Source organism: Gymnogyps californianus, chromosome 3 (assembly GCF_018139145.2).
Source record: "Gymnogyps californianus isolate 813 chromosome 3, ASM1813914v2, whole genome shotgun sequence".
NCBI classification, from domain to species: Eukaryota; Metazoa; Chordata; class Aves; order Accipitriformes; family Cathartidae; genus Gymnogyps; species Gymnogyps californianus.
Window position 1 is genome coordinate 29,384,171 of NC_059473.1, and position 15,856 is coordinate 29,400,026.

The 15,856-nt window shown below is 41.2% G+C and overlaps 1 protein-coding gene across 2 annotated transcripts in view; it reads left to right on the forward strand.

Annotated features, from left to right (window-relative positions):
- PPM1B (protein phosphatase, Mg2+/Mn2+ dependent 1B) overlaps positions 1-15,781 on the forward strand; it is a 76,481-nt gene extending 60,700 nt beyond the window's left edge. Inside the window, exon 9 of one of the 2 annotated variants that reach the window (XM_050894788.1) lies at positions 15,650-15,781. In XM_050894788.1, the coding sequence (XP_050750745.1) occupies positions 15,650-15,721 (72 nt within the window). In that variant the 3' untranslated portion in view covers positions 15,722-15,781. Of the gene's footprint in view, positions 1-508; positions 2,339-15,649 lie in introns of those variants that run through there. The other variant, XM_050894790.1, reaches the window with a different exon arrangement.
- Positions 15,782-15,856: the final 75 nt, after the last annotated feature.

Consider the following 15,856-nt stretch of genomic DNA (forward strand, 5'->3'; position numbering starts at 1 on the left):
TACAGTGGTGGTAACTAATCTGCTAGTAAGTTAAATCTCGAGTTCTTGTGTCAGTGGTCAGTTCATAATATAACACTTGCACAAAGACATCATTGTTCAAAATAGGTACAAATTTCACTACCTTAATGAAAAAGAGCCTGCGGGAATTTCTTGCGGACCAGGAATACCTGAAGAGCTGAGTTCCTTAGTATTTTGTAGATTTTTTTTTTTTTTTTGTAGTTCATAGATGTAGTATCTGTTGATAGCTATGACTTAGTACAATTTTAGATAATGCTTGTTTTTAAGTCTTTAGCTTTCCTGGGTTCATGTTTTATAAAAGTAGATTCCCTGATGAAGTTGAGGAACAGAGAATGTTGGTGTGTGGAAGTGGGCAGGTATGGAAAAAAGGAAAGTGTCGTCTGTCTTACGCTAGTATTCTACTTAATTATGCCACTGAAATCCAAAGTGCAACAAAATGTTTTCATTTGTATTGGTGAGTAGTAATATTTCTCCTCTTCTTTTCCTGTAGGGTGCTGGAGATCTAGAAGATCCGTGGTAGCCTTACAAATCTGCTAAAATGCTTTTGATTCTGAAAGGGGGAAAAAAAAAACTTTTAAATCTGTTTTCTTCAATACAAGGGAAAAATTCTGGTGGATTTCCAACATTTTGTGAAATGGGCAGAAAGATATTAGAATTTTCCATCACTTGTTCATTTTTGTGTTTTCTGATATTGCCACTCTTAGCATTGCCTGTACTACAGTATTTTTACCAGCCTCAGGCATACTGAGTACATCTGTAATGAACTTTGGCCCTAAAAAGGAAGGAAGGAATGATTCTCTCAGCAGATCGGTACATGTACCTGAGGTGCATGGGATTGTAGGTGTACTCTGAAGATACACTATGGCTAAATGAAATGCGCAACACACAAGCATGAGAGAGTACAAGTAATTGTTTGAGACATTACTTCTCTTTACCGAGTTGGAAGGCTTTGCAGCTCTGTGGCTTGGAAGTAATTTCAATTGGGCAATACGCTATCAGATGTGTATTTTTTTTTTTTTTTTAATTTTCCAGTTTTACCTGTATTACCAGACCGTTAGGTTTCCCTGCGGTGTCCAAATTGTGATAAGTTGCCTACTGCTTGCTTGAAGATAAGTGTATTTGGCAATAATATATGAAGATTCTAGGCATCTAAAAACAGTAAGAATTTTACGCATGTGTACAACACACCCTTAAACTCTTGCTAGAGAAAATCTTTTAAAACCAAACTGATGAATTTATAGTTAGTAGTGACTTGCTTTGACATCTCTCACAGCTGCAGGTTTTTTAAAAAATGCTGAAAATTTGCCTTTATTATGATGTAAATTGTGATTATTTTTTTGTTCTATATGTGGTTTTCTATAGTTTTTTGATTTTTTTTTTTCAGCTTAAGATACAGACAGAAGTCTTGTGTAATATGGGTATAATTTTTAATTGTTTGCATTATTTTCAAAGTTCAAATTATCACTTTGAGATTACTATAAATACACTTAAAATTATCTATTTTAAATTAAGAAAATATTAGAGATATTTTCATGGGTTCAATGACCTTTCATTTTATAAGCAATGGGCATGGTACAGAGTGGCTGTCATGTAAGGTACTTGAAGATTCTTAGTTTAATTCTATTTTTGCAATAACCTTGACTTTTTTTCTGACTTGAGTTGTGCATGTAATGAGTCCAGTAAATGCTGAAAATGGGGAAGAGTAAAGTATTTATCTAAAATAAAAGCTATTGGGGAGGGGAAACAATGAATGTATCCATCTGTACATGATTTACATGCTGTGGATGCCTTGTAAACATTTTCCTATTTGTTTAAACTGTGTTTCAGCGAGGATGTAATTGCCCTTGTGTGTAGTTTTAAGCTAATGACAGTCATCAACTGGTTTTGTGTGAAATGGAATTCATAGTATTTTTCTGTAACTTTATCCCCATGGTGAGTCTGTAAAAACCACATGCTCTTTCATACTGGTGCCGAAGGCCAGCTTTCCCAACCATTTTGATTCACTGTGTATCTGATTTTTTTTTTTTTTTTGGTCTAGAGAGGATTATTGCCACAGTATATTTTATTTATTCATTAGATTTTAGCCTTGTAAGTTAAAGTGTTCTAAATGATGATGTTAACAGGTATTTGTCCCTTTACTGGTTTTTTTGGGGTTGTTAAAAGATAGGGAATGAAGAATGCAAAATGGTTTATTGTTCAGACTGTCCGCTCTGGTCCAACCCTGTACTGATAGTACCTTCCCAGTATGATATTGTGATGTTTCATACAATACAGTGAACATAACCAACTTGTTATCTTCAATAAAGGATTGCTAAAACGGTGTGATATGCTTTATATTTTCTTGAGAAGGATTTATCAAGAAGATGCAAGTGTTCTATATAAAAAGATAACCGAATAGGATTTGAGGTGTCTCTTAGTGATGGATTTGTGTTTGTTCTATTGCAAATGTGGCTCTTTGTCACAATAAGCCAGAAGTCTCAAAGTAGGCTTCCTGTGGGAGACAGAAGAGTACAAAGAACATTTAGTGCTCCTAGGGCAAATCCATCCCAAGTTCAGCTGGAGTGAGTCTTATTCCAGCTATGGGAGAGTATTCATGTCTAAAAATTCAGACTAAATGACTTTTTAGTCAACTAATTTCTTGAAGTTTCTTAAAGATCTTTATAGGTTAGACGTATAAAGCTTTACTTTTGTACAGTGTTTTGGATAGAAATTTCTCTAACGTTAACGCTCTCATGTTAAAACCTTTACTGATTTTTTTTTTTTTTAACTTATTAATGAAATTGTTTAGCTGGGTGGGAAAGGAGAATGGAAATCCTCCATGTTATTGATACTGCATGGTAATAACCTGTCTGAATACTTAGTGTTACTGTGGAATGGGTGCATTTGTGAACAACCTGTAGATTTTTGAGTCTATAAGCTCTGTAAGTTCTTTGAACTTTTTTGTTGGATCTGCTTGTACAGCATAACCCCTGCATGCTTTCCTCATGAACTGCTATTTTAATACCTTGTTCTACTGGTTGCGGTGTTCATAGGCTCCAGTCCTATGAACACTTATATGTGTAGTTTTTTTACATCATGTGGATAGTCTCCCTGAAATAAAAGGGTTTATGCTTTTATTGTATAGAAGTGAAGCATGCACATAGGTTTTTCAAAGAGAAGGACCATAGCTTGCACAGCTACAACAAAATGTAAATCAAGACATCTTTTTTTCCTCTAAATTAGCACTGCTTTTCATTCATGCATCCACTGGGTTCTGAATTCTAATAATGTTTTTAGTTTAATCAAAATACTGTTGAGATTTCAGCAGCCTGGAAAAAAAACTATACTTGTTGACTTGGTATTCTTAGTGTGAGAAGTCTGAATGTTTGATAAAATTTGTTTATGTATTTGCCATAACTTGACAATTTTAACATTTGTTTTAAAATTATGTTCTCTTAATTATATTGCCACCCAGTAACTACCATAAAGATACTTCTGTACAATGCTGAGAGTGGGGAGTGTCTCTTCCACCTCAGGTCTTTCTGACATGTCAAATTCAGCTTGATACTTTTCTTCTCTTCATTTTTATGACTTCTCCTGTAACAGAGACAAAGTAGTCCATGTCAGTTCTCAAATCTGCTCCCTGATAATCTTGAGCAAAATAAAGATTTGTTTTAACTGATCCTCATTAATATGTTAAATGGAATAGGGAATAAAGAAATGGATGCAAATATAAGTGGTGTCATCCTGACCTTCTCAAAAGGCTCGTATAAGAGGTTAACTACAGTGAAAGTTCTCTTAATAGACTGGATCTTCATGTGCTTATTTGAGCCTGCCTGCAAACCTTTGCAGGACTTGGCCAAAATATCGATACTTATGTGAATCTGATGCTGATGGTTGCCGTTTAGGTGAAGGAGTAAAAAAACCCAAACTGTACACTTGAAATAGGTGAGTTGTCAATTCCTTTAACACATCACAGGCTAGCTATTAGCGGCTAGGTAGCTTCTTGGTATCATGTATAAAGTGGAGTTAAGTCAGCCACTTCATCTGTGAGCTTTCTTACACTGTCAGCCATAATCACCGGCCTAAATATTAAACAAAAAGTAAAATTAGCCCTAGAAAACCAGTCATTTTTCTTTGGCACTTTAAAAGTTCACAGTGGAAAATGAAAATCAATAGGAACTTGAGATTAGTTACAGCATTGAACCAAGCTTTAGTGGGCAATTTTTACTTCTGGAAGATGAAGCAAAAAACAATGCTGCCTAACATTAGGTGTCAGGTCTATTCTGGCAAAAAAGCCACAGTGCCAAGCAGTTTTTAATCTGTCAACTAATTTAGGGTTTGTTGGTCTAAAAGGCAAATCTTAGATTTAAGAATTGTCTACTGAAGGCATGTTGCTTTTAGCTCTTTATAGTTGTTTTTAGCTCTAAAAAAGTCAGAGGAGGTAGCTCCACTGGTGCAGGTGAGCAACTGCATGGGATGCTCCCAGAGATGAAGGCAATTTGACAAAACTACAAGAAAGTACCCAAGTCACTGAACTTTTGCAGTGTAATCCAGGTAAGCATGCAGCTTATGCAGTTGAAACTCCACCTGGGGTCTCATGCGTCTTTGTAACCCCTTTCTCTGTGTGCCAATCTGATCTTGTCCTACTCCTGTTTATTTGGACTGTTGCTGTACAGATCTGACTTAGCTATGCTTTGCTTGTACTGTCTTATATTCCTACCTAGCTGCTTCTCTGTTGATCAAAAGACAAGTAGCTCTTGCATTTTAGTATGACTGCACTTCCTTTTTGTGTTCAGCTCGCTGCCTGAGGTCATCTCTCATTTCCATCATTCCCTTTGTTACATGCTTAATCAGTGCTGCTGTGCTTTGCTCCCTTTACATCTGAAAGGTCATGTTCCCCCAAATACCTTATTTTTTTTTCTTCAAAAACCTTCTTAAAGCTCTCCTTTGCTGTGATGCCTGGATTTAAAGACTGATTGGGATTATTGAGAACTTCCTTCTCCATTGATGAATACTTCCTGCTTCTGTCCTTGGCTGTCCTTATTTGTCTACATGCAGCTTGACTAGGAATTTCCAACAGAAAAAGCTTTGCTGTACTGTTACTGTGATTAGCGACTGTGAATTAGCATCAACTAATGATTGCATTAGCACCTGCTTTTAAAACTTAGCAAAGACCGATAAGGATTCAAGTCATGGGCATGGGCTTCTGTAGGAGAAAAAATGTACATTCTCCGTCTGTTTGGTAATCTTTCTGTGAAAGCAGTTGCCTGTCCTAGTAAAGGAAGAAAAACACCGTGTAGTAGGAAGATGCGTTCTGAAGACTTGTGGCAACTAATTGAAACAGTGTTGTTGGAAATAATTTTTCCTGTTTTGTCAAGTCTGTTTTGGAAATGACTGTTACCCTGGTTTTCCGCTTTCTCAGACTTGGAATTTAAGGTGAGTTGTGGGAATGCTGCTGCTATGCTGTAATAGTGTTTGGTGTTGGGAGGACCTTGCCTTTGACCTTTAAAAAGTTGGAAACAATCCAATTCATGAGTCCCCTCATGACGGTCTTGGAAGTTCATCTGGTCTGTCAATATAGAAATACCGGTTTCTCTGGCCTTTTTCAGGCAGCTTCTGGATTCTGTTGGGTAGTTATGGGATGTTTTCAAACAAGTATTTTTCAGAGAACTTCTATGCAAAGTTATGTCAGAAGATGACAAATGGGATCTGCTTTTATCACTTTGAAAGAGCTGCAAAGTTTAAGTGAAAGAAATTGGACAGAAATTCATAGAATGAAAATTCTGTGTCTTGTGAGATAAAACACTACTTTCAGGAGTTAGTGTCCGGACCTTAGAAAGGGTACCCAAAAATGTTTGGGTATGTTATATTCCTTGCAAGAGGATTAATTTCTCCTTGAAAAATCTGAATTGTCTTTTTTAAAAATGTGCTAGAAGAGAAACTGGTGAAAACATACCTCTCTGCACTGATGTATTTTAGCTACTTTTTTGGGGGGGTGAACATGTAGTTTAGTAAATATCCTACATTTAGAGGTTAGTTGGAAACTTTGAAGTAAATGCATACATGTTAAAGTCTGATTGCATTAATGAAAAGATAGTTCCCATTATTTTTGTAAGGAAACTTCTTAACACCATCCCCATCAAATTCATTCTGTGAATATTGTTTTTGTTTTGGCACATTACTCACATGCAAAAAGGTGGATGTCTACTTAATCTTGGACAAATAATCTACAGTATTTAATTTGTTCTTAGGAGAAACTGGAGAATGTGCTCAGATTTTTTTTTTGATCCTTTATCCAGTGGTCATCTTCAGTTCATAAACACATCTAAGTTTAATGCTGCAATAAGGATTTTGGCCTGGGTATGTAAAGCAGATGTGTTTTTTCTAGTGTGTTTAAAATAATAGTAATGTTTCAGTTTTGGGAGCAGAGAATGTGTGAAATCAAAGCAAAATACTTTTTCTAGCTCTCCTAAATCTGCATTTAATTTGGAAGGATATAGTTGTAGGAAATATTCTGTTAATGCAAAAAATGTGCGAGGTGATTAGAAGTGTGGTGCTTTACAACAACTTCTCAGTCTCTACTTTTAGTCATGGACACCTTTTTTCATTGTACTGCGTGAGAAATTTTACAATGATGAAATATATTTTACATTCATCTCTTCACTCCTACTTGTCCTCACCTTAAAAACATTTAGCAAGTTCCATACTGTTGCCTCAGAGATTACAATTATTGCATTTAACTTCCCACTCAACTTATTAGAGGGGAAAAAACGCAGAGATCCAAGTGTGTGAGTAATTGCAGCAACTTTTTCTACATGCGGTTACCATATTTCAAGTGCTGCTCTTGTGAATTGAATGAAAAAAACAAAAAAGTTGTATTTTGTAGATATAACTTCTAATATGGTCTTAGTAGCCCCTACACTTTGAACTGCATTAAATAAAAGCTTTTGGATGAAATTAAGGAAAAGGAGAAAAAATGTACAAAATGGGTATTGTGTTATCACTGACTTAAAGATGTTGCACACCTGTCTTCCTGTTCAGCCTTCGGTACTCAAGTATTTGGAAGATCTGTCTTTGAAATGCAAACTGGTTTTGTTCTGAGTGGATTAGAGTCCCACTGTACTTGGTACTGCGGGCTCCTAGACAGCATGGCAGAGCTACAAGCATGAGAACTATGAGAGTGCCTCATATAATGAACGACGGACACTTGCTTTAAGTATTCTCGGGGCACGGGGAACGGGTATGTGTGATAGTTGTCACTCCACTATTTGAGTGACGGGGACAGGATTTAAATGCACTATGTAAATACTTGCTGAATGTGGGATAACGTTTTTCTCTGCTTCACTAGTATAAACAAGCTAGGTGCCTGAAACTATTTTATGCAGATACATAATGTGAGATATGGCACCTGAAGAGCCCACACAATTCAGTGGATTCATTAAGTTCAAAATGGAAAGGCTGGTATTTGCTGCAGGAGATGCTTTCTTCACCTTTCATCAAGCAACGCTTTCACCCTGAAAACTGGATCCTTGAATGCCAGGCGATTCTGAAACAAAACTTGTTTTAGGCAGTGTTTAGAGGTTAGTACTTAGAATTATTTTTTTAGCAGTTCTTCTGACTTACAGAAAGTAAGGATTGTCTTCAGTTTCAGTCTTTGTATGTTCAGGTGAATATGAAATTTAGGATTAAGTTCTGCTACCTATGTCCACACTGAATGGTACATGTATCTTTGGAAATGGCTTCTTATAGTTGTGAAATGTTTCCTTGATGCAGAGGTCTAGTTTGTGCTGGCCAGAGCGCCCCTTCCTTGAATATAGAACCTTGCATGTGCCAGCTCTTGCTGTGCAGCATGCTAAGCCAGTCCACCTGAATTGGTGAACTGTTGGGGTTTTTTTGTTGGTTTGGGGTTGTTTTTTTTTTTTTACAGAAATGTGTACTTCCAATTCCTTGGTTTCACTCCCAATGTTCACATTGATTTTTACACACTTACTCGTGTTCCTCTTGCTGGACTGTTACGGTCTGATGTGGAATCAATGAACTGTTTGTCACAAACAGCCATTGTAAAAGCCTTGGGATGCAATTCAGTACTACAGAGTGAAGCTTTCTGTACAAAGACTGGAGATTTCTGATCCGAACACCAAGTCACTCTTGAGTTTATAGCCATCAAAACTTCAGCAACAGTCTCAGGGTTTAATACTATGCTGAACATCCCCAGCTCATACAAGGGTAAAATTGAGGTCTGGGTCTCTCACTGGCAAAGGTTTTAAGGACTGGGCTGGAAAAGAAAATTCTTTGAAAGTTGTCATCCTCTAGGACAGAAATGTGATGGATGAATGCCGTAAAGGGGAGAGTGGTAACAGTGTAAATTGAGAAGGGGTGCAGTTAGTGAGTTTCCTCCTGGAGAGGCAACAAACCTGGAGTTTACTTTAAAGTAAGTTTTTTCTATGGATGCATGACAGTATAGTGTTTGACCCTCTGTAGGGGAGGGCATCCAGAAGGAGTCAACTCTGCGTGCTGCTGTTTCTTGCAGCTGTGATAACAGCAAGAATTAGAGGATAATTATTTTCATTAAAAATAGTGGGAGAAGCCAGTCATGCTGATCACCCATGGGGGGCAGGGGCCAGGTGCCTCCTTCCCCTGAAACATTGCGTGAGCCAAGCAGTAGCTAATTACGGCGTTTATAGCGCCATTAACCTTTAATCGCATAGTCCATTAGTGGACTAAGAGCATTAAAAAAAATAACAAAAAACCCACCAAACCATGTCACGGCGTCCCACGCAATTGCATTTTGCCCCTCCCTAGGACTTCAGGCTGCAGGCTGATGGCAGAAACCTCAGGCATGCTCAGGGATGCCCGGGGTAAAAGATACTGCGTCAGAAACTTGTTCCTCGAGAGCATCTCTCTCTTGACAGCTGCCCTCCGTGTTGAGGGAGGACTTTCTTAGTGCTGAGTGAAATGTAGCTTTAAAGGTCAGATTATCCGTCAGTCTTGTGGGAGCCACTGAGGAAAAACTGACAGCCATAGTGTTTGTCTCTTTACATGGGTGTAAAGCTGGCCCTGATTACCTCTAAGTACAACCTCATTATTTACAGAAAGTCAGACCAGTTCCAGTGGTAACAAACCATTTAATGAAAAAGCATTAAGCAAGAGAACTTTTTAACAATAAACATCTTCCTACACTTAGCACATTAGGGTGCTTAATCACCCCTCTGTATGGTTTTCAGTGTAATATGTATGGTATCGAGTAACTGGCAAACTACTTGGCATTTGTATAGCATCAAAAAGCAGACTACTTAGCCAGTGCATCTAAATAATTATATATAAGAAATACTTGTGGAAATTAATCCCTCCATCTTACAGAAATAACCATGGCAATCTGTGTGGAGATAGCAGCTATTACTGCCCACATACCGATAGGTTTTGTTTCCCTATCTAACCCTGAGGTAAACAGAGTAACTGGCACAGAATATGAAGTGTTTTCTTTACTCTTTAATGCTTTTCAGTGGATTCTGCTAATGCAGTTGCATTGGCTAGTTACTCCTGCTAAACTATAAAATTGCTCAGGAGGGAACCGTTTCAGAATTGCTTGAGAGCAAGCCAGAAGCATAATGCCTGCATACATAAAATATATTTTAAAAGGAAAAAGTTAAAGCTCAGTGGGAATTGTTGGTGATCTGACTCTTAAGATGAAGTTTACAGTTTCCCTTTATCAAATAATTTTAAGGCAAGCAACTCCTCAAGACGAGGAGAGAGGAAAAAAAGTAGGTCTGTAATAATAACAAAATACCTGTGTGGTTTTATTTTTAGTCTATGAGGAAAAGCATACAGGAGGAGGTACCAGATTCTCGGGCTTGCTCTCTAGGGTCTGTGGTAGTTGATCGTCCAGACCTATTTTAAGCTCCTCGGCTGTATTTTCCCTCCAGGTTTCCTGGAAGAATTTTTAGTATTCGAGGTCCAGATGTCCAGCCTAAGCGTACCTGTGCTCCGCTGGTACTTGCTTGTGCTTCAGCTCTTCTTATGTGGCAATGTGGAGTTGATCTGAAATAGGATTGAAGTCTGGCTGTAAGCACGGTCAGTCTGACTCTAAAAATGGTATGTTCACCAAGACAGCTACTTGGTAGGTTCCAGAATGGTTTATGTTCTGTTTTGACCTTAAAATAATTGAGTGTGTCCCTGTATCTTTGCGTGCCCTGTAGGCACCGGAGGAAGGTTGAGGTAGTGCACACAGATTCATCTGTACACGGCCTCCAGCTCCTGCATGCTGCGTTTATCTACCACAGCAGCATAATCCTCCTCTTTTCAGCCTGACGCTGCTTGGCAATTAAGACACAATCTGTCCTACTTATGGTATAAATAAGCCTTTAATGTTACTTGGGGGATTACATCAGGACAAGAGGGGCTCTTTTGAGGACACGGTTCCCGCGCAGCAGGGTTCGCAGAGCAGGCGTTGGCCGTTGGGCTCCTGCAAGATGTTCGAATAAGGGGAAAGTAACGGTTTCCAAACGGTGTGTACGGAGAGCAGTGGCAGCTTCTGACTACCGAAATACTAAATTGGCCTTTATCACTTGTAAGAAGTATGCATACAAAGGGTAACCTCCCTATATCTTCAGATCAAGCGCATCTGTCCATGCAGGCAATTATCACCATTAAGTTTACTGGCTTAAAGAAAAGGCGGGGTGGGGGGCTGAAATACTTACTTGGAACCAGAGTTTCAACAGTGTTTTGGGTAGTACTGATGTAGTATTTGGGTGAAGTGGGTTAGGTCCCTGATCCTCCACAGATTTCATGCGTGATTGGGAGTAAGCCGTTAACAGAATTTAAACCCTCTCCCTGTCTTTGATTCCAGCAGCGTTTGTGGGTGTGAGACTTAACTGCTTTCTACTCCCAGAAGTGAAATGATAGGATTTTCTCTAAGGGACAGACAGGAATGTACTAAAATGTGAGACACGAAGGCTATGATTTGACTGAAGAGGTGCTCAGTTGAGTGGTTGTGCTTTGTGTCCTGGCCCCTTCTCCTCCCTGTGCTGGGCTGGCTGAAGCATTGGTGTGGTCTCATGGGGACCAGGTGGATTAGGAATAGAACTGTCTGAAGAATGAAATTATTATTTTTTTTTGAGCCAAATCTGTTTCTCAGTCTGGTTCACTGTGCAGCTGCCTAAATACTTCACCTGGCATGAGGCAGGGGGCAATGCAAGGCAGGAACAAGCAGTCAGGGATAGGAGTTGATTGAATTAGCACTAAATGCTGGTGAATTAGATGCAAAACTGCAGCTTCAGTCATGGTCACGTAGCATTGCCTATTGAGCAGCTATTTGTTATCGTAAATTACATGTCTGTGTCCCAGTGATGTGCCAGAGATGCTTTCTGGGACTTGCAGAAGTGTTGATCTGTGTCTCGAGTATGTAAATGCTTTGACACCCGCCTTCTCTCATTGTATGCCCATGCTGCAAAATGGTAAACGTGAAGATCCTCGAACTCGGGCTGCATTCTTCAAAAGAGATGCTGACTGACTTGTGGCAGGTTCTGCATGATGCAGTCATGATGTGGTACCAAGCAAACCGACAGCACAGCTGGCCTTGGCTCTGTGGACTCATGTCAGGCGTGACATTAGAGAGAAATGGAGAAAGGAAAAAGAAGCACTAAAATCTGATTAAGATGTCACTGGTGATGCTTTGCTGTTTCGTCATGCAGTTGTCCTCTAGCATGAATACATCCTTTGTTTTTTCTACAAATGCAGGGAGGTTGTTCCCAGTTCCCGTTAGCCTGGTAGCAAAGACTTGGAATGAGCAGGGTGGTGGCTGGCCCTGTCGGATGTGATGCTATGGCTGGGAATGCATTTTAAAAATAAAAAGCAAATAAGCAAACAAAACAACATGGATACTTGGATAACTAACGTACAGTCTGCTTGTCAGTGTTACTCCTAGCTGACTTTTTTCAGTGAATGTCCTTCTTCAGCTTTTTTTTTTTTACTACTTACGTCTCTCATTCTAAATATCGCAGCAGGAGCCAAGCCTTATCTTATAGGTGTTGGTTTTGCACAGTGCTGTGATCTGAGAGACTTGGCTTTGTTCTTGTGGTGAGCGATGAGGTTTTTGGAGGGTCAGACACATTGCTGGGGTGTGCGTGTACATAAATATAAAAACAAAGGCACAGAATATATATTTTTATATATAGACAGATCTGTATTCTCAACTCTGATTCTGTGTTGTGGCAGCCCCACAATTTAGAAACATGCTTACGGTCTAGGAAAAAAAAAAAAAAAAGGCAAAACAAAGAACCAAAAAACCCCAAACAAACAAAACTCAACAACCCACAACTGAGGGTGCTGTGAGTCTGTTCCTGGACTTTCCTGGCTCCGGCACTGAGCCCTCTCTGTCTGCCCGACTGTCCGGAGTCCTGTTGGCTTGGCTGACCCACACGTCCATGGCAGGCGGCTGTGTTTTGGTTGTCCTTTGCTCTTGCTTCTGACTCGCTTTGCTTTCCACTGTGCTTGAGTGCTTGAAGCAGCTTTTGGGTAGCGCAGGAAGCCGTGGGCATGTTTAAACCTCTGAGTTTGCGGTGTCGCCCTCGATGTCAGTGAGCAGCTGGAGTGCATGGAGCTCCGCCTGGGGATGGATGAGGAGCCGACCGCGAGCCTATGGGTCAGGATTAAAGGGAGGGCAGGGACAGGTGACATTATAGTGGGGGTCTGCTACAGGCCACCTGACCAGGAAGACTGAGCGGATGAGGCCCTCTATAGACAGATAGGAGCAGCCTCATGTTTACAAGCCCTGGTCCTCATGAGGGACTTCAGCCACCCCAATATCTGTTGGAGGGACAACACAGCAGGGCATAAGCAATCCAGGAGGTTCCTGGAATGCATTGATGATAACTTCCTTCTCCACGTGATAGAGGAGCCAACGAGGAGAGGAGCTATGCTGGACCTTGTTCTCTCCAACAAGGAGAGGCTGGTGGGGAGTGTGAAGCTCAAGGGCAGCCTTGGCTGCAGTGACCATGAAATGGTGGAGTTCAAGGTCCTTAGGGCAGCAAGGAGGGCACACAGCAAGCTTGCTACCCTGGACTTCAGGAGAGCAGACTTTGGCCTCTTCAGGGATCTGCTTGGTAGAGCACCATGGGATAAAGCCCTGGAGGGAAGAGGGGCCCAAGAAAGCAGGTTAATACTCAGGGATCACCTCCTCCGAGCTCAGGAGCGGTGCATCCCAAGAAAGAGGAAGTGAGGCAAAACCACCAGGAGGCCTGCGTGAATGAACAAGGAGCTCCTGGACAAACTCAAACACAAAAAGGAAGCCTACAGAGGGTGGAAGCAAGGACAGGTAGCCTGGGAGGAATACAGAGAAATTGTCCAAGCAGCCAGGGTCAGGTTAGGAAAGCTAAAGCCCTGATAGAATTAAATCTGGCCAGGGACATCAAGGGCAACAAGAAAAGCTTCTATAGGTATGTCAGTGATAAAAGGAAGACTAGGGAAAATGTGGGCCCTCTCTGGAAGGAAATGGGAGACCTGGTTACCCAGGATATGGAGAAGGCTGAGGTGCTCTGACTTTTTTGCCTTAGTCTTCACCGGCAAGTGCTCCAGCCACGCTGCCCAAGTTGCAGAAGGCAAAGGCAGGGACTGAGAAAATGAAGAACCGCCCACCGTAGGAGAAGATCAGGTTGGAGACCATCTAAGGAACCTGAAGGTGCACAAGTCCATGGGACCTGATGAGATGCATCCACAGGTCCTGAGGGAACTGGCAGATGAAGTGGCTAAGCGACTATCCATCATATTTGAGAAGTTGTGGCAGTCCGGTGAAGTTCCCACTGACTGGAAAAGGGGAAACATAACCCCCATTTCTAAAAAAGGAAAAAAGGAAGACCCGGGGAACTACAGACCAGTCAGTCTCACCTCTGTGCCTGGCAAGATCATGGAGCTGATCCTTCTGGAAGCTATGCTAGAGCACGTGGAAAACAAGGAGGTGATTGGTGACAGCCAGCATGGCTTCACTAAGGGCAAACAGTGCCTTACAAATTTGGTGGCTTTCTATGACGGGATTACAGCGTTGGTGGACAACCAACAAGGGGTAATGGCTTTAAACTGAAAGAGGGTAGATTTAGATCAGATGTGAGGAAGTAGTTCTTCACTGTGAGGGTGGTGAGGTGCCGGAACAGATTGCCCAGAGAGGTTGTGGATGCCCCCTCCCTGGAAGTGTTCAAGGCCAGGTTGGATGGGGCTTTGAGCAACCTGGTCCAGTGGACGGTGTCCCTGCCCATGGCAGGGGGGTTGGAACTAGATGATCTTTAAGGTCCCTTCTAACCCAAACCATTTCTGTGATTCTGTGAAAAAGCAAGGGGGGGAGTACTAAGGTCTCGAGGTGTACGTGATGCAATCTAAAAAATTTTCTGTATTTACACATTTCCTATTTTAATCAGAAAGGAAATCGTTGAAATGAAACAATTGAAATGGGGGGTGGGGGAGCAGTTGGCATTGTACCAAATATAAGCTTATGCCCTGAGTGTACCGTGCCTGCCTGGAAACTTTTACGACTTAGTGATATGATGATATTAAGACTCTAGAGTCATTAGACAAGAGATTGTTTCAAATAATTTCCCACTTCTGAATTTCCCAGCAATACTGAATTACAGGCACTGAAACTACTGCCGTTATCTCAACTGCTCCGGCAGCTACCTGATTCTGCACAGGCTGAGGTTGCTGCCAGGCACTGCTGTGAGGAAGGGGAAGAAAAGGGTTAAATCTGCCAGCGAAAAAGACCTCTTCTTAGCTCAGCTACTGAAGAAATAACACATTTTTGAAACATTTGAATATCGCCTGCTGGATTTTTTTCAATCATCAGTTTATAAACTTCTTTCATGGTTTGAGGCAAACATAATAAATACTTTTTGAGGCCAAAACCAACCTTTTCTCCACTGCAGTTGCCCATGGGAGTTTCCCTGGGACCCTGACCCTATGGTCCTGGGCAGGTGTTTGCTTTCACATGTGATAAGGCAGCTCCTTGGTAGGCAAATGTATATTGCTTTGCGCTTCCTTTGGTATGCCTGGGCAGAGGGCACTGGCCGGAGGGGATGTCTTGGCAGATGCGGGCTCGCTGGCTTCAGGGCAGCTGGGGCTTAGGGCACACAGATGTGTAAATCTGTGCACGCTTGTGCAGACTTTGGGCAATGCTTTTCCCGGGCTAGACTAGTAGAAAGGGGGGAACGAGGGAGAAGGGGAAGGTCGCTTTCCTTTAAACAAATTAAAAAAAAAAAAAAAAGAAGGGTATTTTAATAGTGGGCAGTGGGTTTTTCTCTTTTGAGTCTTGCTTGTGCCTGTGCAGAGCTATCCTGTCCTGACCCGGGGATAGCTTTGGGTGTAGCAACCTGTCACATGCTGTGAATCGCAGGATCGGTATGTGCCTTATCGTTGTTACTGCTCAAGAGTTGTGGGTGGGCTGGATTGGGTTAGTTTGGGGGGGGTTGTTTTTCTAAGCTGTGAGAAATGCAGATCAACCGGCCTTTGTATCTCTTCTTAGTTAGTTTGTATTGTTGCTTTTGGGCCAGAAGTTGTCAATGCCTCGTTCTCTTCTTGTCCACGTTTAAGTTATTAATGCTCAGAGTGCTTTAGGCAGAGGAGACCATGACTAGTCTGGAAAGCTGCATATTTACTAAATCTTTTACAGGTAAAAACCCCCAAATCTTGTCCTGCTGTCAAAAGGAAGAGAAGCTTGGTGTACTGGAGAGAGCAACAGTAAACATAACTCAGCTCGGCTGGTACGAGCAATAGGCTTACCTCCCTGGAAGACTGCGCTTTCTTGTAGCGTTTTGTTATTTTGCTGAAGATGCCTATTACGTGGAGGAGCAGGAGCACTTTGCCCTTTTTGTCTCTT